This window comes from Plectropomus leopardus, chromosome 23, assembly GCF_008729295.1.
Source record: "Plectropomus leopardus isolate mb chromosome 23, YSFRI_Pleo_2.0, whole genome shotgun sequence".
Taxonomy (NCBI): Eukaryota; Metazoa; Chordata; class Actinopteri; order Perciformes; family Serranidae; genus Plectropomus; species Plectropomus leopardus.
The window spans coordinates 17,211,614-17,237,421 of record NC_056485.1 but is presented as its reverse complement, the minus strand read 5'-3'; the positions used below and the strand labels follow the sequence as shown (position 1 = coordinate 17,237,421).

Below are 25,808 nucleotides of genomic sequence, written 5' to 3'. Positions count from 1 at the left end.
ATGTCAGTTTGTGTGTGTGTGTGTGGCTTTTAGGCAAGGCCAGAGACACACCTGCACAGGCTATAAAGGGAAGACAGATGTCAACTTGAAACGCAATCCCCTAGGATCAGAAAAGGAGGAAAGGCCAGGCCGAGATGATGTAATGATCGCTTAATGAAAGTATGAGTGACTAAGTGTGAGTCTGCACGATGCTCGGCTTTTTCATTTCAAACGGGTTCATGTGAAGGGGCTGCAACGAGGAAGCACACTGAGGTACAGCTTCAACCTGAGGAACTATATCACGATCTGTAAAATGTACCATAAAATACACATGCTACTTCTTGTTAAACTTTCTAAAAACCTCAAAAAAGTGATTGAAAGTGTGATACAGTACTGTGCAAAAGTCTGAGGCCGCCATAGATTTGTTGCTTTAGAAATAGATATATTTATCAGTCTCTTTAGTGAGATGGAAACAATACAGATTATGTTCATTGCATTAAAACACCAAAATATTCCTCAGACTGAAGTCCATTTTTAGTGTGACCTCCCTTTACACGCAGCACCTGTTGACCTCTGTCGGGCAGACTATCTTGAAGTTTTCTTGAATAATCTGCTGGTTTATTTCATATAATCCCAAGCCTGTTTCAGCACTTCCCTGTGTTCTTCTTTCGACGTGGGTTGTATGCTGCTTCTATAATGTTCAGATCTTTGTGGAGATGCCACTCCATCACTGTCAGTGTTTTATCTGCTGTTGTGAATCCATTTCCAATACATTTTCCAGAAAGAATGGCACGGTGTTTTAAAATTTGTCTGTACTTTTTAGCATTCATGACCACAACATAAGGTAGCTCAAACAATCAATATTGCGCTTTGGGCATGTCTTGAATGCAACCTGGTAGAAATACACCAAATTGTCTGCACAAGCGAGCTCAAGACATGCTTAGTGGAAAGGGAGGTCACACTAAATACTTTCACACTTTAGCCTTTTGAAGTTGTTTTATTCTAAAAATATTTGTGTTTTTAATGCTGTATACATATTTCCTGTATGTTCTGGTTGTATTTTAGTATAGAGACTATGGAGAAATAAACACAATGATCATTATAACCTTGCTAAAATAAAGTTTTTCACAGTAGCGTATGTCCTGAGGCACTCATTTTCATTCATAGTAGCTCATCAGAATTATTCAAATCATGACCTAATCAACAAACTGGACTCATAAAGCGGACCAAAACACTGTCACCGATAAAATTGGATATGTTGTCAGCTCCCAGGGGACGGGGGTGTGAGTGCTGGTGCCAGCTGGGAGAATTATATCACACCATAAGGGTCCATTCACACTGACTGTACAGCTAACAGATGTCTGCTTTAATGATCTCCCTTGACAACAGTGAGATCATTAACAGCTACAGCCACACAAATCCAAAAATAAAAACTCTTCTGTGGGGCTACACGACGAGACACATGTACAGTGAGGCTATAATGGACAATAAAATGAGGAGGACATAATTAAAGACATATTTCACCGATATAAAGAAGGCCTTGACATAAACTAGACCATCTCTGCAGTACAAAAACCTACAACTACCAGAATGCTTTGTGCCTGCATCCGTGTGAGACAATAGCAGCAAGCCAACTGTATTTATTTCCAAATCATTATGTACTGCATGAATGTTCAAAACTTTTCTTACAGATTCTTTTAATTCCAAACTAGGGCATTTTAACAATCATCTGTATCAGCGGTTTATTTTAATGATTGCTGATAAAATTAATTAATTTTAAAAGTGCCAAGAAAGTGTCAGCTTTGGAGGAACTTTTACTTTGCAAAACCTAATTTATTTATTCATTATTTAAATTTTCACTTGACTTAAGACAAAAAAATGCTGGGAACTTTCTGTATATGATGCCTACATTGATTAAACATTTGCTAAAGGCATTTAAACTAAATTTGTGTTAGGGTTTGTTATATTTAAAATTCTAACAAAAATATTTTTTTATTTTTATTGTGAACAAATATCGATTCCAAATGTATGTAATCTGTCTCATTAACTACTAATAATCGGTATATGGCCTGAAAACAAAAAAATATCGGTCAATGCCAAACCATCCCAGGCCTGGAAAACAGATTTTCTAATACAACTTTTCCAGGAATTCCATGACCGTGGCTGGTTGAAAATCAGCAAAGAATAAGAAAAAAAGCTACATCTCTTTGCTACCTGACATGACAAATAACGATGAGGTCAAGATGAAAGACGGAAGGGAGAGAAATCACAGTCCGCATGACTCTCGCCATCACTCCATGAAATCTGAGCCCATTATTTATTAATCAATGTGCTCTTCCAATGTGGAGCTATTTTAGGCATAGAAAGGAGACCCCCTTCCCCCATTAAAAAAAAATGCTCCTTGCTCCTTCACTCAACAAAAGACCCCCCCGACCCCCGGTCCTCCTCACATGGGCGAGCATGTAACAGCTCATAACCAGGCCACTGTGGACTGATGACATGATATTTAACGGGCAGGAAGGAGCTGCTGGCTAACGTGCAGCCGGTCTCCCGGTAGGCCACGACAGGCTCAGACCGGCTCGTGTATCCCTCTCTGGATGAGGGGTGTAAAAGTACTAAAGCCTTGAGTCGCCCTCTGGCTCACTCTTACCCGTTTTTGTTGCCTTCGGACAGCATTATGGTCGGCCTTGAAAGGGAAACCCACGGGGATGGATGATAACACTCCGCCGGTAACGATTAATCCGCTCAGGTGTGGGCTGAATCGGGGACGCCGAATAAAAAAAATAATAAAAAAAAAAAATCCGGTTTGTGCTGCTGATTAGCCGTGCACTGCGTCGGTATCAGGGATGCAATGCATGCATGACGGCCATGTTGGCTGGGTAGAGCAGTGTCAAGTCTACCAGAGTGGTAAAAAAAAAAACTCTTTCCGGTGACGGATTTTCAAAATAAAGGTTGATAGACGCTCAAAACGTGGCGCATTCCGAAATACAACCACAAAAAATGGAGACTAACTCAGAAACTACGCGGAAAAAATAGAGTTTCTGTCGCCAGCAAGAAAAGGATATAACAATGAACGAGGAAACGCCAAAGAGGACCCTTTTTTTCTATCAGCAGAAATGCAGCCACACCGCATGTAGGGCTGCCGCACTGACTGCCTGACAAGAAATACAGCCTGCTATAATTAGGAATAATTTCAAAAAAAGCAGTGAGGTATTTCTTTCAGGACCGAGATCGATTATTAGTAGACAATGACGCCGATACCCGACATTTGGAACCGATATCCATTTTCATTTTTTGTACAAATGAAAATATTTCTGTCAATATTTAGAATACAACTTCAACACTAAAGTTTGTTCAACTTTGTTCCTTTAGCAAATGTTAAATCATAACTGAAACACCACATACAGCAAATTCAAAGCAACATTCTTGTAATAAAGTCAAGTGGAAATTTAAATTTAAAAAAAAAAAGAGTAAATAAAAATAGCTCCCTGAGTTTTACAAAGTAAAAGTTCCTCCCATGCTGACACGTTCTAATTGATTTTATCGGCAATCATTAAAATAAAATACAGATACAGATAAATGGCAAAATGTCCAATATAGGCCTCAATAATTTGTCAACTCCTAGTACAGAGTAGTTATGAAAGGACAATTAAGTAAAACAATTGTAGATTTCGGAAAATATTTTAAAATATTATGATTAACAAATATAAAACAGGCAGTGTGTGTATATACATATTTGTAGGGGATAAATTTACCTGCTTCCTCATAAGCTTCTACTTTTTGTAGAAATGTATGGAAAAATGCACATGTAAAGACAGTGACTGAAATAACTGAGATATACTGTTGCACATGTTTTTTTTAAGACATCTCAGGCTGTTCACGAACATTTCTGGAGTCGATTAGTACTTTTTAACACAAAAAAGAAAGGGAAAATTTGGAGGTGTTGCTACTTATAGCTTATTATGCAATGGTTTTACTTGTGCGGCCCACTTAAGATCAAACTGGGCTGTATGTGGCCCATGAACTAAAATAAGTTTCTGTTGCAGAGTGTTTCCTACATGACTGCTGTTGCACAGAAAAATCATTGCTTTTGTTCTTTCCTCTGAGAGCTGACGTTAAAACGAGCAAGTGTGCAGGATCATGACCACAAGGCAGGAAAATGTAATCATAATCCTCAATATCCAAAAAAAATCCACTGATTTAAACTGCATTGTCATCAACATATTTCCCTCACTAAATTAATCCTGAAATGTGATGTTTAATCACTCACTCCTGCCAGCAAAACCAAATCAAATTGAGAGATCCAAAAAGAAGAATAGAGAGATTATAGAGAGAATAACTGAATTAACTAAAAACATAAAAACATAATTGTAGCAAAAAATTACAGGGAGCTACAAGAAAAATTCGTGTCACATAATTCGTGTCATAGAGTGCTGCAGGAATGAGTCCAAAAGCCCCAAAATTAGTTAGTATTTTAGCACTTTGGGTTCCCTTGTCTGAAAATCAATGTGTTTTTTATGTTTTTGGTTAGATGCCTATCATAAAGTCTGTGGTTGACAAAGGCTAGAGAGACTTTCACGTTTTATTCTCAACATACAATACTTCAGTAAATACCCCACTCGTGAATTTTGAATCTTTGATGTGTCTTTAAAAAAGTGTTTGCCAATAAGTGGCTAAATAAAACTACAAAACATCCTCACACTGAATACGGCTGTACAGCCGCGTTGATTTGGTGGCACTGAAGTCGTGTGACTGTGGTGTAGTTTGTTTATGTCCTGCCTTTAGCTTTTTATTTCTGCCGATTTTATTTAGGCTTCAAAAATTACAAGAGTTGTGTTTATTTGTGAAGATCATCTTGCTGAACAACATGTGAAAGTATCATCAGTGTTTTGTTGTTTGGGCTTTTTTTTGGCCACAGAGCATATTTTCTGCAATAATCCAAAATCCAGTGAAAAAATCCCACAGGCTTTTTGTTGAGAGAATCGGGGCGATGCTAACTTACAGATTCACCAACAAAAAAAAGGCATTTCTGCAGCACTCTACTGAACGGCACACACAGCAAATATTAATGATGACGTTTCATTTTTGCTGGTGTACACCAAAAATGTTTTATACACATAATTCAACCTGAACTGTATCTTAATGATGGTTACTGACCGTTTTGAGAGGTACCGTTTCTCTGCTCCTTTACTCAGGTTAGTCTTTTTGTCATCCTCTGCGTCTCGTCCTTGGTCTGCCTTCTGCGAAATTATTCAGTAAAGTAAAAACAATGAAAAACACTTGCTGGTATACCCACAGCTTTAAAGTGCATCTTAGTATAAGCCAGAAGTTTTTCAATAATATACACACAGGAAGGCTGAAATGATGTTATGAAAAAAGAAACACTAGCAAATCTTCTGCAGTAATTTAGAACCTAATGACTTCTATTCGTTAATGTTTCTCTGTCAACCTGGTGCGTCTACATTAGCACGTCAAAAAAATCACCAGAAATGAAGAACACTCAAATTCAACAGTGACTTTTTATCATGAATGACTGACACTCGCATGAGTTTGATCACTGACCTTCAGCTGCCTGGCAGGGCCGCTTTTATCCGCGGAGGAGGAGGAGGAGGACTGCGATGAGCGTGAAGAGGAGTCTGATTTGGAGTCAGAATCTGATGAGGAGCCCGAGTCGTGGGCCTCAGAAACAACCACCCTGCCTTTGCTGGCTGTCTCCTGTGTCTTGTTTTTCTCCTTTAGCAGTTTCTCCTCTCGTCTCCGCTCCTCTTCGTGGCGTTGTTTCTCTTTTTCTTTTTCCTCTTCCTGGCGTTTTCTCTCTTTTGCCTCTTCCTGGCGTTTTCTCTCTTTTTCCTCTTCCTGCCGTTTCCTCTCTTTCTCTCGTTCCTCTTCTTTATGTTTTCTCTCTTTTTCCTCCTCCTGGCGTTTTCTCTCTTTTTCCCGTTCCTCTTTCTGACGCTGCTTCTCCTCCTCTTCCAGTTGTTTCCTCTCCCTTTCCTTCTCTTCTTCCAAGCGTTTCCTCTCTCTCTCCTGTTCTTGCATCTTCTTTTTTTCTTTCTCCTGCCTCTGCTGTTCTCTCTCCTTCTCCTCCTTCAGCCGCCTCTCTTCCTCCATCTCTCTGTTCTCTTGTGACCTCTTTTTCTCCACCCTGTGCAGCAGAGATTCGCTGGAGGTGGCAGGCCCAGCAGTGGAGTGTGCGGTCCCTCCCGACAAATCCACAGCCGAGGAGGCCTCCGCTGCACGGAAAGCCCCTTCTGACTCCATCTTGTGTACGAGCAGAGAGAGGGGCCCCGGCCTGCGCTTCACGGGGGGCTCGGGGCTGCTGGAGCGAGAGCTTGAGTCAGAGTCTTGCCTCTGCATGCCGGAGAGTGACAGAGGAGGCAACCTCGGACCACGGGACGCCTCAGGGCCCCCTCTCTCCTGGTCGTCCGTGTCTGGCGGGCTCTGTTTGGGCGTGTCGGGCAGGGGGAACAGATCAGGCGGTGGGGAGGGAGGAGGAGTTGGGTGGCGCAGCTGCATGGGTGTGTGGTGTACCTGTGGTGGTGGGATGTGCTGCGGAGGCTGAAGCTTGCGTTTGGATCTGGCGACCGTTGATGGGGCGCTTGGTGGCATCTGTTGTGGCTGGGGAGGTACTTTGTTGCCCCTACGTGCCCCTCCGGGTCCAGGTCCCCAATCGTCGTCATCCTCGCTGTCGTCATCGCCGTCGTCATCGTCGTCGCTGTCCTCCTGCGCCTGACTTCCCGCTGAGACCCCGGCAGATCGGCTGAGGTGGAGGACAGGGTGAGCTGATCCTGGTTCACTCGGCGCGGTGCCCTCCTTCTCCTGGGCTCGGGACACGGCAGGGGGCAGCCCCTGGCGGTCAGGCTGGCCCAGGACGCGGACTGACAGGGAGGCAACGGCGCGGGGAGGAGAGGGGGCCGGTGGCTCCTTGTGGCCTTGATGAAAAGTGGCTCGCTGCATCCGAGCTCCTGGGGCCTCGAGAGACTCCTGCGGGTGGAGGGTGGGGCCCATGTCAGGGCCGCATGCCATCATCCCATGAACCATCATTGCATCTCCTCCTCCTTTCTCCTCCATCCTGGTCATCGAGGGCTTGGGGGGTATGGGTAGATGCTTCAAGGTGAAAATAATGAAGTCAGTCAGAGAGAAGCTGAGATAATTACGTCTGCTTATCACACACAAAGCACAGCCTCATTTTCACTGCACGAAAAACCCACAACACCCGCTAACATCTGGCTTTTTAATGCAGTGAGGATGTGTACAATCTGCATTCACACCCATGTCAAATGAATCTGCAGTAGACACGGAGTTTTAACGTGTTTGGCTTCGATCAGCATTGATGGGGTACCCCGGTGAACACACGAAAACTGCTATAAAGTGTCACAAAGACGTATGTCCGACTCCGCTGTAGGTGGCGGTGTGCCCCCTTTCAGCTAGTTTGCTTTTTGCTTTTTTCATCAGGTTGACCTATTACGTCACAAACTAAACCAGTTAGCTTGCAAATGGGTTGCATGCCAAACGGGGAAAACATGGATAACGCTGGACATTTGGTACGTACTCTACGCTCAACTTAGTTGTCTTCTTTTGACAATGTAGTGTGCGGAGGTTACTTACCTTGTCAGAGACATAGGAGGAGCTGTCATTGTCCTCCGAGTGGTCGTCATCCTCCTCCGGCACTGCTGGGCTCTCTGTCAGAGAGGGAGGGGTTAAAGGTCAGCACCAGTGTGACGGTTACCAGCACACACCCATAACTTCTGAATGAATCAGGCTGAAAAAATCCATTTCTCTCAAGTCAAATAAACACATTTATGAGCATTTAATACAAAAATACATGAAATTAGGAGAGTAGAAATGTTCGAACAGCATAAAGCAACAGGACTGCTGTTGGAGAGGACAGAAAGACACAAATGAGTGTCCTTCTGTTTCTTTTAAAGGGTAAGTTTGGTATTTTTAAACCTAGCGCCAACACTGACACAATTCAAAAACTGCTGTTCCCAATTAGTCGCGTAGACACAAAAATGTGGAAAAAATAGGGCCCAAGTTCAAAAATACCAAACATACCCTTTAACTATTGTTCATGTGACAGAGGCCGCGTTTACTGCCTGTGACTGCGTGTTTTTGTGAATGTTACCGTCTGACTCTTCTTCTTGCTGCGCCTCCCTCTCCAGCCGCTGACGAAGCAGCTCCTGCTGTTTAGCCAGGTACTGTTTGATGAAGCTGTTCTGGCTCATCTCCTCTCCTATCTACAACACAAAAACAGACACAAAACAGCACTTTATTAAGACCTCTGCACTGTAAAAGTCACACAGCCAAAGACACTGTGTGCATGGTAAAATGTCATGACAGAAGTATTGCCGGTAAAACAGAAAAGAAAAAAAGGTACTTTTTAAGAACTGTTTGTCTAAGGAGTGTTCTTTGGGTCTGATCTCGTGCTAATAAATAGCAGGAGTTACTCTCTGGCTACACATATCAAAAATAAAATATTAAAATCTATTCTTACCTGTGAGTTGGGCTGCAACCCACTGTGAGAGGAGGACGACTTCTGAAGATTTTCCAGCATCAGGGCCTGCAGGGAATAAGGAGGGAAATTATTTAAATGTTAAATACTGCATGACAAGGAAAATAAATAAAAAACATTAAAATACAGAAAGGCAAGCTGTTACAATCCTGGATTTTTTAAAATAGTAATTTAGTTTACTGGCCGCTTAAATGCATTTTGTTTTGTGAAATAGTTGCACAAATTTTATGGTGCAAAAGCAGATTTGTCTGGACACTTGAGGTAAAATAATTAAGTTTTGTTGAAGTGGTCAGTTTTTAAATAATTTAAAATAAACACTGCCGTTCAAACACTGAGCAAAAAATAAATTAATAATGTGAAAAAAATCTATAATTTAAAATTCTTCATCATTAATAAGAGTCAACTCATCAGTAATTTACACTCAGATTTAAAAATAACAAAACAACAGACAAACTTTATAACTGTGTTTAACTTGTTAACCTACAGTGTGAACTCGTTTTTAAATTTTTAAGGCTTGCTTTAATTGTACTCTGGTCCAGCGCAGACTGGGAGATACATTCAAAAGTAAATAAAAACATTAGAAAAACATAAGAAAACACTTGTGTTGAAAAAACTTTTGTTTAGATGGCAATCAACTACTTTCAGGCCATAAAAATGTATAATTAAAGGAGTAAATGTTTGCCAACCACAACTATTATCCTGGTATCATATACAATGACTGTGTATATCAAAATAAGGACTTAGTAGGTTCAGCATTTATAAAATCCTACACCCGGCCGGCCGTGAAATCTGTGGTTGATTATGACCTGAGCTTCATTTGCGAAACAAAAATAACCTCAAATAAAGACATATTGTAAAAAAAGAGACGGTAATTAAAAATTCAAATTATGACTTAGTATCTTGTATTCGTTTAATAATGAAAAACGTTTTTTAAAATTGAGAAACTTTCTAAAAATAAAGACTTTTAACAGCATTTTGCATAAATTTTGGGAGATGCAATTTGAAAGTAAGTAAAAGCATTAAAAAAACTAAAAAATACAAGTGTAGGCTTTATTTTAGGTGTCTGCTAACATAAATCTTGAGTGTGTGTGTGTGTGTGTGTGTCACACACACACACACACACTCAAGATTTATGTGTGTGTGTGTCTGCTGCACACTCACAACAATGCTGTAGTGTTAACAGCATTTTGCATTAATTTTGGGAGATGCAATTTGAAAGTAAGTAAAAGCATTAAAAAAAACTAAAAATACAAGTGTAGGCTTTATTTTAGGTGTCTGCTAACATAAATCTTGAGTGTGTGTGTGTGTGTGTGTGTGTGTGTGTGGGGGGGCTCAGTATTTCTTAAATCCTACACACGGCCGTGAAATCTGCAGTTAATTACGAGCTGAGTGTCATTTGCAAAACAAAAATAGCGTTGATAAGTTGATAAATAAATAACTTGCAGCATTATTGAACACATTACTCGGTTTTGGAGCTCGTAAAATTTTGTTTACATGGCGAGGCGCGCCCCCGTAACCCCGATGCACTCACGCGGGGGAGCGCGGGCACGGCCGTGTACTGTACACTATGTGCGGCTGTCCGCTCGCTTACACTCCGCTTAGGCCTCGACTTGACAGGTGCACAGTTCAACTGTGTGCAACACGGTGCCCCGAGAGTAGTTACGAATTAAGTGTAAACTCGGTCGGTGGGCTGTTTCGTCGCACCGTCAGTCACAAATAACCGAAAACAAAAACAGTTGTTGTTGTGTAATAACGCGTGTGCAGGCGATTTATGTATTCCCGCTTCGGAGCCCACACACCGTTACGGCCTCTAACGTTAACCCCCGCCGTCTCTCGCCTCCTGCCGAACTTAGACAGACTCGACAGGCGTCCACAACACGCGCGCAAACTCACCCCTTTAAGTCGCTTCATGAGCGTGTTTTTCTGCCCGCTCTTCGGGAGGTTTCTTTGCTCCAGGGCGGCTTTCAAATCGGCGACTCGGAGCGATTGTAGAGGTTTTCCATCAAGCGTAATATCTTCGTCCGCCATTTTGCTCCCTCCGCTTGTCTAAACTCAAACAAGCGTCGCTACGGCTGCTGCTCGGCGTCACCGCTCGGCAGTTTCCGGAGGAGCTCGGCTCACCCGAAGCCCATAACAGCTCAGTGACAGCTGGAGAACATGTTAGGCCCCAAACAGCACAGTTTAAAGATGATTTTATCCAATTTAAAGAGCTCACACGGTCATGGAAAACCTGGAAAAGTCATGGAATTTCCCAATCACTTTTTTTAAGGTCTGGAAAAATTACGTAATTAATAAAAATCAAAAGTTTTAGATAAGTAATCGATTAATATGTGTACATTTGTGACATTTCGTTTACCATCACGTGAATTTCTTCGTTTCTTTTGTTCTGCCATTCTCACATTGTAAACAAACAACTATTAGTCCATCAGGGTTCCCACACATTTTCATGGACATTTCAAAACATCACAATGACTTTTCAAGTATCATGACTAACTTTCTCAAACATATCCAATCCAAACTCTATTCACACATAATTTCAGGTAGCTGGCATTGATAAAGTGAACCGTAAAAGTAAACTATTTGTTTTTACATTAAAAAAAGTTAGTGTCCAGGCTGCCTTACAATCTTAAATCTTAAAAATTTACAAAAAACTTTCAATGCTTTTTACTAATTCTATAACTTTTCCTGGCCTGGAAAATGTAATTATAAAATTCAATGACTTTCCAGGTTTTCCATTACTGTGGAAAACCTGAATTTAAAGTGTTTTTATTCAAGTTTTGATTCATGCATGGAAAAGTATGACCACCTATTATTTTTGGCACCTCGAATAACAACATCCTGCAGATAAAATAACTTACTTTTGGACACTAATACTGCAATCAATAATCCAAACACATTTAATTGCAAAAGATGTATTTGTGCATTCTGAACAGGAATACAAGACAGACATCAAATGTAGTGTTAAAAGTAAAGAGGCGTATTACTGTAGTAGAAATATTCACTTCTATACCTCAGCAACTCAAGTGAGTTCAAATAGTGTAAAAAAAACGTCCTTGTACAAAAGAAAAAAAAACAGCCATATTTTTTAACTGTAACTCAACATATTTCTCTCTGGAAAAAAAGTCGTAAATTACCCAGTAAAATCACCCCATGGTGAAGGATGTGCATATATAAAATTCAAGCAAATTAAAGCCATGCAAACTTGAAAGCAAATAACAAAAAGGTTTGACAGTTATAAATATACTGCTTAAGGTTACTTGCCGATCATGCTCTCTTCATACACACAGTATTAGAGCCTGTTTTGGCAGGCAGGTATTCATTAAGTAATACTTCAAACCTCCACTAGGTGGAACTGCAGCAGAGAAAAGAAACAGTATTCCCCAAATAATGATTTAAACTGAGAAAATGATTATGCAATGAATGCCCTGATGATACTGATTTGGATCTTAAAAACAAAACCTGAATATTAGGTTAAACAAGATGATACAGATAGATCCATACGCTTGAAAATATCATAAACCAACTTTGTGGAGCACCGTTGTAGAGTTGAGATTTGTAGTGTAAATGTGAGAAGCATAGTGTTTGTTCACCTTCCAGTCTACTACATGTTCCAGAGCTTCATATTAGACATGTTTCTGAGTTGTTTGTGCCGAAGCATTACATCGAATAAGTGGTACAAATAAAAATGGTAGTGGTCAGACAGTTTTACAATGATCTGAAATGGAAAACAGGTATGTGTTTTGTTCTATTTAAAATGCAAAACTCCCGACATTTCACTCAAAAAGTGTGCTGTGCTTCTTTTCACAGTTTTTTTTTCTAAGGCTGGGCATTATGTGTATCAAATATTAAAGGGATAGTTCATATTTTTAAAGTGGGGTTGCATGAGGTCCATATCCTTCGTCAGTGTGTTAAATATATTTAATGTCAGTCTGCACGCTCCAGGTTTGGAGAAGAGTGCCGACACAGAAGCTAAGGAATGTACTGTTGTGGATGGAGACAGCAGAAAAATGTATTTTAGACACCTAAGAAAGTCATGTAAAAAAAAATTAAACATCTGTCACAGTTATGCTGTGTTGAGAGTGTTTGCACTGCTTTACTTTTCCATCAGACAGCCTGCTCCGACAACAACGCTGTTACTGGCTTCCGCTATCCATCCACCAGACTCCATTGACAAAAACAGTGATTTGAGCATGCTGAACACAGGAGCTGCTGGTCTACCACTGCTACCATCAGCTGATAGTTTGTGTTACTGTGTAACCTTGGTGAATCCAAACTAACCCGTTTAAACCCCAAAGCCACAAAAAAGCCAAACAAAATAACTGATGGAGGCAGAGGTAGACCAGCAGCGCCTGTGTTCAGCGATGTTAAATCACTGATTTTCTCAATGGCATCTGGCTTTGAAGAAAGCCATGCAACGGCTTTATTTCCCAATCTAATGACAAAGTAAAGCAATAAAAGCCTTTTAAATATAACATACACTTAAAATTCTATTGATTTTTTTAGATGAAAGTTTTTTTAAATGACTAAATATGTTTTGTTGCTGACCCCAAAGCAGTGGCTTGTGGGCCGTACTCCAGCCTGCTTCTTCAAAGTAGGAGTGTGCTGACAGTATGTAATATACTGACTGTGGATAAGAATCTCATACAACTCCACTTTAAAAAAAAAATCAAACTTTCCCCTTAAAATACACATTTTGATATTGTTAGTGTAAACTCGTGAAAAATAACGAAAACTTAATATTCAGTTGCATGAACTGCGTTTCACTGCTCATAATAAATAACACATGTATCACACCCAGCCTTAGTGTCTACCTGACTGTAAATTATCAAAGCAGATGTGAGTAAGCACTGTTGACAGGGGCGAGCATCTTGTGGGAAATGAACATGAAAAGCACAGAAAGTCAAAGGAAGTTAAGCATGCAGATCACAACAAGGCGTGTGCAGACAGGCGAGCTGGGCCAACAGGTTTCGTATCCATTGCCAGGCTATCCCGCGACTGTGGGAGAGAACAGGATTAGGCAATTTCTCACCCGTCTATCATTAATCACTCTCAGTCGCTCAAATATCTTCCTTCTCTGTCAGACAGGATTTTACTGCATGAACGTAGACTGAGCGTGTGCTGAGAGACGTACTGCAGTTAATCTTTGCTTTCTAGTGGAAATGAGTACGACAAAAACACAACACGTACTTGTCCAGATCAAGAATGGAAGTCAGGCAAATTTCCTACTCTGCATCCTTTTCCCTTTCTTCCATATTAAGCCCAAAAACGCTCAATATGCTGCCTCAGCAGCTTCAGAATGATAATCACAAAAGGCCTTTCAGGTTAACAGTAAAAAGTAGGCCAGAACCAGGATGTAAGGCCTCCTTCTGTGCTATTTTTGGAACAGGGGGATGGCTAAATAAATAGAGAAGGGAAGGAAAATGGCTATCATGTGAGGGAAAGAAAATATGGCAAACACAACAAAGCAAAGCTCCCAAGATAAACAGTCCGCACGGACACTCAAAGCCGCCGAGAGGCTTCAAATATTCAATAAGTTAACACTCAAAAAGACAAGTGTGCCTGGCATCAAAGCACGGAGGTCAGTATATAAACAAAAGGCAAACCAACACACACTGAGAGGACAGAACCAGCACAGTCAAACCCAGCTGCAGCGAGGACAAACACTTCAACTCGGCTCACTTCAATCCCGCTCAAACGAAAGGTGACGAAAGAGTCTAACAACAAATAAGGCATTTCAAAGAGAGAAAATACAGGTGTAGTGTAAACAAAGTTTTTATGGAAGTGATGCGAAGTATCATGAAGATATTTCCGCCAGGCGCTGGAGCAGAGTGGAGAAGCCGGCCGCCTGCTGGGAGAGCTCCGCGACGCGGTCCACCATCTCCTGGGTGGCGGATACCGACGGGTAGTTCTGGGCAGCACCCTTTGTTGCCACGACAACCGACTTTAAGGCCTGGCAGAGTCGTCCCCCTGAGGTTGTGATCTGAAGTACAAAGAAATAAATTATAAATTATTTTACTATCAATTAAGACAAAACTGTGTATACTTTCAATATTTATTCCTCAATATACAGGTTGTATCGCACGATTTCACACCAATAATGTCATAAAAACAGTTTTTTTTTCTACATACCTTGGCGCGAAGGTCAGCAGAAGTAAGAAGGCGGGAGAGCGTGTCCCCAATGAACACCAGTTTGTGTGCCGTCACAATGAGACTCTTTCCTCTGGCGACGAAGATGCGTGGCGGTTGGTTACCCTGAACGCTGCTGAAGAGCACGTCGATGGCGTCTGCCAGGCAGGAGAGGTGAGCAAGGCTCTGAGACGAGTAAAAGGACAACAGCTCCGAGTCCTCCAGGGAGAGGGACACAGGAAGTGGAGGAGATGGGGTCAGCTGTACAAAGGAAAGATGAAACTGGTGTTTGTAAGGGAAAATCATGGTGCGAAAAAATAAAAATTTACCCTTCTGAAACCATTTAACTGGCTCCTAAACATCAGAGCTCCCTCATGTAAACAAACATGTGCAGAACTCTGTTAATGGTGTTTAACTGTGTTAATGCATGTGCAGTCAGATTGAACTTTAAAGCCACAGAAGGTCAGACAAACACACACACACACAGTACGTCAGCACGAGGCTCTGTTGAAAGAATGACTGTGCTTTTCTGTCACTTATTGTCCTGCTGCGTCGCTCTATGTGAGGCAAGATTGTTAAGATTTACAAATGACCTCTTGTTGGTCGTCTATGGCGTAAATCAAGGAATCCAGCAAGGAGCAGAAAAAATGCAGACTGCGTGATAAGAAAACATGACCTCAATCTGAAGCAACAGGAGATAAAACTGACTCGAGAATAACATAAAACAATGTGTGATTTGTAATTCTGTCAGCCTCGATGTTGGATTCTCAGAAGAACAAAAGCTTAAACACACAAACAGATTATCTCAAGCTCAAAACACACGGGATGGGTGCACAGATTCACAAAACATAAATGAACAGGGTTTAATGCAACACGAAGTCAGCTGGTGTAGTGTAAACACAGTAGGAGTAGACTAAAGACGGGTTCAGATCACACCCGGAGCCAAAAAGCTGCAGCGAGCTGGATTAATGAGTCGCAGTGCTCATTAGTAAACAGCGTGCAATGTGTACAGAGTGAATCAATGACTTATCTGTGTGGACTTGCTGCGTGTGTTTGTGTTCAACAAAAAAAACATCTAAGACTGACAGCCTTTGGGCTGCAGGGGATTGTGTTTATGAGGGCTAAAAAGAAACTCACCGTGGGTTCTGCAGTGATGGTTAGTGTGTGTCCGTTCTCAGCCAGGACATCAGGAAGTGGATCAGGTTTACCCTAATGTGAGGAGCGAAAAACAGTCAGGCGTGTTTACACGCATATTTACTGTCTGGTAATTTACTGTATTGCTGGATATTATTTAAGGAGGAAAACATGAGACAGCGTTGTCAAAGGTCACAATAGTGATATCACTTGTGCTAAATAAAAAGATATTTAAGTGTACCAGAGTTTTACCAAAAATTGGTTTATTTGTTGCCGCCCACCACGTTTAAAATATCTGCTGCCATGAATTGATTTTACACTTTTGGAGCTCGACTGTTCATCAGGAGCACCACTGGAATACATATTTCTTTTGGTTATGCACTGCAACACACTAAGACTAGTAAGTAACACCTAACTGGCTATTTACCAAAACACATCTTTACTGTAACTAATGACAACACAAACTGTGGCATTTTTAAGACTTCAAAAAGACGAATGTAAGACAGTTTAATACCAATAAAGGGCTTATTTTTAAATGAATGAATTAATGCCTTTTAAAACTTTTTAAGGATCTGCAGGAACTCTGCCGACTGACCATCAAACCGCAAGAGCGAGCTATAAAGCTGCCGGTCACAGTTTAAAACGTACAGATAAAAAACTGAAAAATTAGCCTGCAAAAGTTCAATTATTCATGCAGAAGTTGCGTAAAAATATATCAGTTTCATCATGAAAACTGACCTGCAGCTTGACGTATCCAACGCTGTCTCCCGTTGGGACGGGCGCAGGGATGGGAGTCAAGCCGATCCCCGCGTACTCATTGCTGGGGTCATCCTCTCCATCGACAGGGCCCACTGTCAGAGTCACAGTGGACAGAGTGGGCGGTAACGGGAACGCAGGCTGAGGGGTCGGGGGCAGGGGCCTCTCCTGGATCCAGCTACCTTTACGAGAGCCCATCCCGCCTCCTGATGACTTCCCATCAGGCACTGGGAGCGCAGGCAATGGCCTGCGGGACAGGGAATCTTGGGAAGGCAAACGTGGTCGGCCCTGAGCCTGCAGGAGGAGGGCGCTTTCCTCTAGGGAGCGCTGGACCAGCGTCAACAGCCCTTCAGATGGCGGAGCGTTGCCAATGGCGGATAACGCTGGCAGAAGGTCTGATAGCCGAGCCCATGCCTGCTGAAGAGGCGGCGGAGGATCATCTGAATGACTGGCTTTCCAGGTCGACAGGATTTCAGCCAACGAGGTCGCCAGTTCCCGTGACGACAGGGTGGAGGCCGGGCAGGACGCCGTGCTCAGCACAGAGTGGACGAGGCTGGAAAGTGAGGCTCTCCACTGCACGTCACCTGAGCCGTTACTGGAAACAGAGAGGCGGCGAGTGGAGGTGGAGGAGGAGGACAAAGAGTGAGGGAGGACCTCGGCAGTCAAAGCAGGCATGTCATAGATGCCACAGTCAGGCTCAGAGGAGTCACGGTTATGACTGCCGCCGCTGGCTCGTTTCTCAGGTCCGGGGACAAGGTAGACCTGTCCAATCTTGCCGGCATCCTCGCCAGAGAGGCCGATGGTGGACTCTCCCGGAGCCAGAGGCACACCTGGAAGTGTGGGGACGCTGTATACATCATCATCAACTTCATCAGGCTGGACGTCTGATGTGGACATGCTGAGATTGATGGTGGGGACATCATAGACCTGCAAGTGCAGAAAAGACAGAGGGAGTGTTTTAAAATTGACTTGGCAACCTTTTATTGATTATGTTGAGGTGCGACTGTGATAATCCCTCCAACTTCATACTGTTGCTACCACAAACATGTAAAGCATCCCTGTGTTTTAGTTAAGATTTATACTGCATATTTCATATTACGTTGTTTTTTTTTTAGTTGTGTCTGTAAAAAAGAGAAGATTTTATGGTGCGTTACCACATTTTCAGAACGGCTAACAAACAAGAGAACAAGAGAACGTGCTTTTGAGGACATTTAAAAGTATTGAGATATATACCGTGTATCAGGATAAAGCCTAAAAGTATCTGCTTAAGAGAATGGACCCTCCGTGTTCACATCCCCTGATTCAAGTATCAATTGTGCTTTACTTCAAACCAAGTCAGTGTTAGCTGTCATGCCCAGTTAGTTAGCACAACACATGTTAAGGGCAAACACAAGCCAGTTGCCAAATACTCCAAAAAACACTCCAACATTTGCACAAGTAAGTGATGCTGGAAATTCACTTTGGTGTTCATTCTGAACACACCATTAGACTTATATCAAACCTGTCTTGTGCACAAAAAAAAAAAAATCAAAGTTGGGCAGAGACACATTTGTCCCCTTAACCAGCTAAGAGTAAAAACAATGAGTCCACTCACAGTAACTGCAGGCAAAGAGGAAAAAATAATCCAGCAGCTGGTGGACATATTTAAGTAACATTAAAGGGGAGACCACTGAGGGCAGGGTGCTGCTGGTGGCCTTGGCATGGCCCTGACAGATGGGTGTGACTGAGAGAAAATAGCAGCAGCATTTGGACTGGACAGACAGGCTCTCACAGCAGAGAGAGACAGGTGTGGCCTCGCCTTGAAGGGGGGGCAGGGAGACACACGGATGGAGGAATGTGGGAAGAAATGGTGACGGGGTATTTGACAGTCATCTCTCGTTGGTAAATCGCTTCACTTGTACAGACACGAACTCAACGCACCAGTTTACTACAGTTCCCAGCTACGTCTCGGTCAATCAGAAGGACTACCATGTGACGATCAGAAAATAAGAGACGGAGCGTAATTATAGGTGCCACACACGCAGGAGCAAACCAACTGGAATACAGCCCTGATGGAAGTTTAATGTCTGCACACTGACTCAGAAACACAGGTTTTATTAAACCAGACATTTCAATCTCCAAAATAGATATGAGTAAGACCTAGTTTTTCCAGCAAAGTTTAAACGCAGAGAAATCCGATATTTTATTCCAAATGAAATGGTTTGTGTCATTTGGTCTCCTGTCAGCACCAGATGTCCTTTGCAATTTCTGCAAGAAGCTGTCATAAATGTCGTTTTGATGCAGTTTTAAGACACACATTTACGATGCACTTTTTAGATCTTGGTGGTGTTTAACTTTATGTTTTAACAACTGGAATAATCGGACCACTTGAGCTTGAGATGTCAGAGAAACAAAATGAGCAAACGTTAACGAGAGCTTGGCACCAGCACTGTGCCAAACAACATAGGAAAAACACTGATTTTTTAACGTGAAACTGCTTAATTCAATGTTTTTACATGTTTAAATTACCAGGTTTGTATGTTTTAGAGAAGAGAAATGGTGAGCCCACATTAGCAGAAGCTGGGCTGGCAGGTACTTGGTGACAAGCCAAACAGAGAAATGCTGCTTTGTAACATGAAACTGCTGCATTCGGTGTTTTTGCCAGTTTTAGTCACCTGGGCTGTTTGTTTTGGTGAGTTAGAGACCTCTGTGGATAATTGGGCTTGTGTTAAATACCTCCTAATCAATGAAGGGGGAGAACTGAGGGAATCCTAACCCGGAGAAACTGACTGAGAAGACTCTTAGAGACGGATAATTACATACTAATTAAATCAAAGTGAATTAACTTTTAGAAAACAGGTACTCTAAGATAAAGTCCATCTGTGGCTCAGTAAGTATTGCCAGGTGTTGTAGTTACCTCTGTCTCAGAATCAGCTTGAGGTGGGAGACTGCGAGGGGTGTCATAGATGCCGTCATCGTCATCACCAAGCGAAGAAGGGACTGGACGCTGCCACCTGCCACTGGGAGGAGTATCATACACCTACCAAGACAACAGAAGCATTAAACCAAATTTTGACTGCAGGTTGGTCAAAATTTGAATATTTTTCTAACATGCTGATGAAGCTCAGAATATGCAAATCCAACGTACTCTCAGACTCCCCGAGAAAAAATACATTTGGAGCATGTTTTAACCTCTTAAAAATAAAACAATTATATGAACCTGAAAACCTGAAATAAACATGTTTTTAGGCAGAACAGTTTTAAGCCATCACATACCTGGTCCTCAATAGCATCCGAGTAATCCTGATTTTCTCCCTTTTTGTTCTGCACATTGTTGCTTTTTTCTAGGCCATTATTCATCCTTTCCTCATTACTCTGAGTGACCCCCTTCTGTTTGTCCTCCTCTTGCTGCAGGCTTGCGTTAGCGCCCTGAGCGGTGGGTTTGGGGACAGAGTTAGAATCAGCGGATGACGGTGCTGCATCTTTCCTGGTGACTCCCCTCACTGGAGGTGCTGGTGGAGGAGGTTTACGGGCAAAATTCGGTGACCCGGGAACCCTGACCTGCCCTGCTCTGACTAGCAAAGGAGACCCACGGTGACAGGCCAGGCCGGGTTTGCCCCGTGCAACGGCAACGTTGGGTGAAACTCCCTTGAGAAGAGGTCTGGGAGACGCTTGGACAGGGGATATCTGAGATGGGTGCTGGTGGGCCAAAACTGTAGCTGAAGTCCTGTGAAGGCTTGATCCCACAGGGGTGGGTGTTTGGTACATCCCGGGTGTTGCCTCGCTCACTTTCGGCTGAGGGGTAACGGGTGAGCCATTAGAGCAGACAGTGCCCACAATTCCTCCTGTTGGGGACTGGTAAACATCGTCACCTGCAAGCGGTGTACCTTTGGGCACCAAGTAACAGTCGTCAGAGTGTCCTGATGTTAGTGTCTCTCTTGGAACAAGATATGTAGTGTCCTCTGGTTCATCGGCTGCCCGTGGGACTCCAGTGGGGGCGAGATACACGGACTCCGAAGCCATGAGAGCTCCAGGTTGTCTGGCATGCTGAGCTGCTGAAGGCATGGGACTTACTGGACTCTGATAAAGTTGTCCTGTCATTTCTGTGCCTCGCCCCCTCAAAGAAGGTGACCGCGGACGCCCCGCCACCCCTAAATCCCAGTCAGGTCTGGGCCGAGTGCCAGAGCTAGAGTGCGAACGCGGGCGCCCACCCTCGACTCTGCGGAGCTCCCCCGGCCTCGAGCCAGCTCCTCGTCCTTCACCCGCGCTTGGCGGGGAGCGATACACTCCGTCTATGTCCTCTGCACTGCTGCTGACTGCAGTCCGGGCAAGTGGAGGGACTGGTGACAGGTAGACGGAGTCCTCAGCGGCGCCACGACGGGGGTCTGAGCCTGGAGGTGGGGCAGTTTGGAGGAGTCGAAGGCGGTTCGCAGGGGCAATGCCCTGTCTGCCATGCAGGGAGCAGAGCCACCAGCCCGGCCCGCCGCTCTGCTCCTGTTCAAGAACCATCAGGATGTCGCCCTTCCGGAAAGCCAGCTCCTCCGGGCTCTCAGCCGTGTTGTCGAACAGCGCCTTTGCCAATACCGTCTGAGAGAGAGGACGAGACGAGCACACACCAACAGTGGATTTTAATCAACAGCCAAAATTCACACAAGCTAGTGTCCCACATCTGCTCACCACAAACAAACAAGTACATTGACGAGGCCATGCCAAGTCAGGGGTATGAAAAGGTCGATTGTTTGGGGCCATTGAATGGAGAGTGAATAGGAGTGAATAGGGAAGATCTCGTAAAATGTCCGTGTGGGAGACAGAAGGACAGGAAGAGGATGGGTGAACACAAAATATAATGTAAAAAAAGGGGTGTGTCATATATAGGGCTCCTATAGCTTCAGGGAAGAGAGATTTAAATCTTTTTAAGACATTTTTAATGCCGCTCGGACTTAAATTTAAACATGAATTAACATAAATTAGTCAGGGTTAAGGACAATTTGACCCAAAAGTTTAACATTAAGTTTGACCTTTTTTGTCACCTTTAAAATATCAGATAATCTACTTCAAATGCTGGGGAGAAAAAAAAACAACATAAAATATGATGTTCTATACATATATACAGTTATCACAACTTTGCTAAAACATCAAATCTATGTTGGCCACTGTATACAACTAAAACACGTATATTGTTGCTATTGTATATCATTGATAATAATAATAGTAAAATAAATAAAAGATAATAATAGATATGAGGTAAATGAAAGATTGTAAAAAATATTCCACGTTTTTTTTGGTCATATCGTCAAGAAAAACGTTAACACAAAAATACCCTGAAATATCGTGATATTATTTTACGGCCATATCGACCACCCCTATAAAACCTAGCATCATGGCATAATTCACAGCTGTGTCGATAACCACGAAGAAGAGAGAGAGGGGCACAGTCAGGGAGGATCAATGATCAAATGGACACAAGGGTTTAATGGTAATGAGCGAGATGAGAGGGAGGGGGAGGGGATGAGAGGCACATCTGTCCCTTTGCTGTTTAGGATTTAATTGCCAACCCAAAGCCAGAGAGTCAGGCCCCCTTTCATTTTCTAAACCAACCCCCTGGGGACAGCAAGGCTCTATTGAGCCATGTGGGACCCCCTTAGAACAGTAATGGAGGCAATGGGGACCCTCATAAAACATATAGATACAGTTAGACAATATAGAGAGGTAAAAGCATGCCAAGTCTATATTTGTTGTTGTTTTGATCCCATTTGATCTGATTTGTGCATAACTGTGATAACAGCACACGCCAATCTAAACAAAGAGACAAATACTCACGGAGACAGACATTGTTGCCAAGTTAACAGTTATGTCTCAGAGAAACTATAACTCCAGTGATCAGTCGGGGTCGTCCATCTAGATCAGCGGTCACGGATGTGTTGTCCGCCGGAGAGACTCGCTGAGGAGGCACAGCTGAGCCCGCGGAGGACACATCTCAAAGTCCGGCAGCCTCGCCGGCTCCGCCTTCATATAAGGTCCTGAAATCGATGCACAAACGCTTTCTTCACCAGTGATTCACAACAAACCGAGACTGTTTGTCAACCTAAACTCGTATGTTGCAAGGCACATGTGAAATAAAAGGTAGGAAAGCAGCGGCAACACCTGTCTGTCCTTTCCACGCCCAGCAACGTTACGTTATGAGACTACACTGAAGTTAGCTTTGAATTCGTATCTTCCGAATAGACAGTTAAGGGGAAACTTAAGGGGAAAAGTACCAAATTGCAGAGATATTTTTTCACATTTTCATTTCGTAAACGCATGTTAGGCATTTTAGATCAAATCTTAACACTTTCACATTTGTGACATCTATATCATCTTTTTTTTAAACATGGATTGGACTTCATTGGACCAGGTCCACATCAAAAACCAGTACACTTATACTTTTCAGATCTGGACAAGATTATCCCAGAGGCTAAAATACTTTAAAACACATTTACAGACTTGTGAGACCTTTATTCTGTTTGTGAAAATGCAATGCAATTTCCTTTTATTTATTTATTTTTTTAATTTTCACAACCAGAATAGAGGTTCCACAAATTTGCATCAACTTTTAGCCTCTCTGGGTCAATCTAGTCTTGATGTAACAAGACTAAATACAATAGGTTTTGATCTAGACCTGGTTTGATGTGGTCTACATGTGAAAACCACAGTGAAAAGTCTTTTCTTTTTTTCTTTTTTTTTTTTTGCTTTTTCACAAACAGATAAAAGTTTCACAAATTTGAAACTGTATTTAGAATAATCCTCAGCCTGTCCGGGATAACCTTGTCCAGGTCTGATACGTCTAGGTATAGTGCGTTTTGATCTGGACCTGGTTCAATGCGGTCTACATGTGAAAAATACAGTGAAGTGTCACTTTATCGCGCTTCACGAACTGAATAAAGATTTCAGAGATTTAAAAATGGATTTCAGACGGCGTTGATGCCTTACCTAAAATGTTAAACATGCATACATATCATCGAAAATCCCAAAAAGCCCAGAATCGGTCGTTAATATTAGTTTCCATTAACTCGACCCTGCTGAATCAGTCACTACGGTTCGCAAACTAACTTCAGCATCATCATCATAGGCAAACCGCTAAGCTAACGTTAGCTTAGCATTGTAGATAAATCAGCGGTGTGCACTCGCTAACAAACGTATATATTCTATGGTTACATGTCGCTATTCAAGTTTAAATTGTAGTTCATTTTACAGTATTTACACAGAATAAGGCGAGCCGCGTTGTCGCGGCCTAGCTACCAGCCCTAACGTTAGCTGTTAGCAACGATAGCGCTGGTTATCTTACGCTAACGCTAAGTTCAAAACAACAATGGCACCGCCGGTTAAAAAGCGCTCATTTCTTCACAGGCTACAACGTTAGCATCCAACGCCGTTACTGTGAAAATAATTACCTCGTTTTTTTCCGTATCGCCCCGAAACTTCGCATCGGCTCACAGTCCCGTGAAACGTAAAATCACTTCTTTTCATGCGTGAAAATCTGAGGCCATCGGCGTTCAATCATCTTCGGCGATGACAACACATTTTCTCCGCCTCCTCCGAGGTTCACGCACGAGCTCCAGGCTACAGACCACTGACGCTCAACCCACGGCCCGCGGGCCAGATCTGGGTCCTGACCCTGGGTCCCGACCCAGATCTGCCCCACAACGATCGCAGTAAAAACACTGGGGATAGTTTTTATACTTTGATTATATACATAATGTGCCAGAGTGCGAAACACAGCATCAACAAACTAAAAATGAATTTAAAAAGTGCCTGTGGAGGTTTCCCCATAGCCTCTGATATAGGTCGGACATAAGCCACTAGTTTCGTAAAATCCTAGAAATGTCCTAAAATCCATCAAAATCCAATCAAAAAATGAAAAATTTGCTAAAAATCCTAAAATACAAGAAACAACTCTAAAATCCCAGAATAGCCCCAAATCCTAGAAATGTCCTAAAATCCATCAAAATCCAATCAAAAAATGAAAAATTTGCTAAAAATCGTAAAATACAAGAAACAACTCTAAAATCCCAGAATGGCCCCCAAATCATAGAAATGTCCTAAAATCCATCAAAATCCAATCAAAAAATGAAAAATTTGCTAAAATCGTAAAATACAAGAAACAACTCTAAAATCCCAGAATAGCCCCAAATCATAGAAATGTCCTAAAATCCATCAAAATCCAATCAAAAAATGAAAAATTTGCTAAAAATCCTAAAATACAAGAAAACAACTCTAAAATCCCAGAATAGTCCCAAATCCTAGAAATGTCCTAAAAAATCCATCAAAATCCAATCAAAAAATGGAAAAATTTGCTAAAAATCGTAAAATACAAGAAACAACTCTAAAATCCCAGAATAGCCCCAAATCTTAGAAATGTCCTAAAATCCAAGAAACGTCCTAAATTCCTAGAAATGTCCTAAAGTTATGGAAATTTCCTACAACCCTAAAAAACATGCTTAAATCCTAGAATTTTCCTAAAACCTAAAAATGTACAGAAATTCTAGAAACTCAAAAAAAAAAAATCAAAAACATCCTGAAAATGTCCTAAATTTCTCAGAACATCTTAAAGTCCCTAGAAATGTACTAAAAATTCTAAGAACACCCTGAAAAATCCTAAAATGCAAGAAATGTCCTAAAACCTAAAGTTATCCCAAAATCCTAGCAATGTCCTAAAATCCTAGAAACATCAAAAAACTAAAAAATATCCTTAAAGTCAAGAAACATCTAAAATACAAGAAATTACTTTAAAATCCCAAAATAGTCCCAAATCCTAGAAAATTCTTAAAATCCAAATAAATGTCCTTAAATTCCTAGAAATGTCCTAGAGAAAAAGAGAACATATATAAGAACACCAATTGCCCCAAAATCCTAGAAACGTTGTAAAGTTTAGGACATTTCCTACAATCGTAAAAACATGCTAAAATAATAGAGTTTTCCTAAAAACCTAGAAACATACAGAAATTCTACAAACATCCTAAAATTCTAAAACGTCCTGAAAATGTCCTAAAATTCGAAAAAACATTCTAAAATCCTAGAAATGTCTAAAAATCCTCGAAATGTACTGAAATTCTAGAAACGTACTAAAATCCAAGAAACGTCCTAAATATGTTCTCAACTTCTTGAAACATCCTAAAATCATAGAAATGTTCTAAAATCCTAGAAACATGTATGGGGCTGCTGTGACGGGCCCCTGGCCTCCTGTCTATTTTTCAAAAGTGGCCCCCAAGCAGAACGAGATGACTATCGCTGAATTAAACCTAGTCAACGTCTGTGAAGTCGTGCAGGTATTTAAAGCCATGAA

The 25,808-nt window shown here is 42.0% G+C and overlaps 2 protein-coding genes across 3 annotated transcripts in view; both read right to left on the bottom strand.

Annotated features, from left to right (window-relative positions):
• The window catches only part of acin1b (apoptotic chromatin condensation inducer 1b), a 28,356-nt gene extending 17,829 nt beyond the window's left edge, over positions 1–10,527 (bottom strand). The window contains exons 1-6 of the mRNA XM_042512576.1: positions 10,385–10,527; positions 8,474–8,539; positions 8,105–8,216; positions 7,588–7,661; positions 5,542–7,086; positions 5,137–5,219 (exon numbers count right to left, since the gene is read on the bottom strand). Of these exons, the coding sequence (XP_042368510.1) occupies positions 5,137–5,219; positions 5,542–7,086; positions 7,588–7,661; positions 8,105–8,216; positions 8,474–8,539; positions 10,385–10,519 (2,015 nt within the window). The 5' untranslated portion in view covers positions 10,520–10,527. The remainder of the gene's footprint in view (positions 1–5,136; positions 5,220–5,541; positions 7,087–7,587; positions 7,662–8,104; positions 8,217–8,473; positions 8,540–10,384) is intronic.
• A 2,297-nt stretch (positions 10,528–12,824) lies between these two features.
• On the bottom strand, positions 12,825–24,017 carry efs (embryonal Fyn-associated substrate). Of its 2 annotated transcripts, XM_042512517.1 has the most exons (8): positions 23,917–24,017; positions 22,307–22,506; positions 19,763–21,073; positions 19,404–19,526; positions 16,490–17,434; positions 15,755–15,826; positions 14,621–14,878; positions 12,825–14,471 (listed from the first exon to the last, which is right to left on the bottom strand). In XM_042512517.1, the coding sequence occupies exons 2-8, from the start codon at positions 22,316–22,318 to the stop codon at positions 14,286–14,288; spliced, it is 2,907 nt and encodes a 968-aa protein (XP_042368451.1). In that variant the 5' UTR covers positions 22,319–22,506; positions 23,917–24,017; the 3' UTR covers positions 12,825–14,285. The 2 variants fall into 2 exon arrangements, with proteins under 2 accessions (XP_042368451.1, XP_042368452.1); XM_042512518.1 differs by lacking the exon at positions 23,917–24,017 and having other exon boundaries at positions 22,307–22,596.
• Between the last annotated feature and the right edge of the window lie 1,791 nt (positions 24,018–25,808).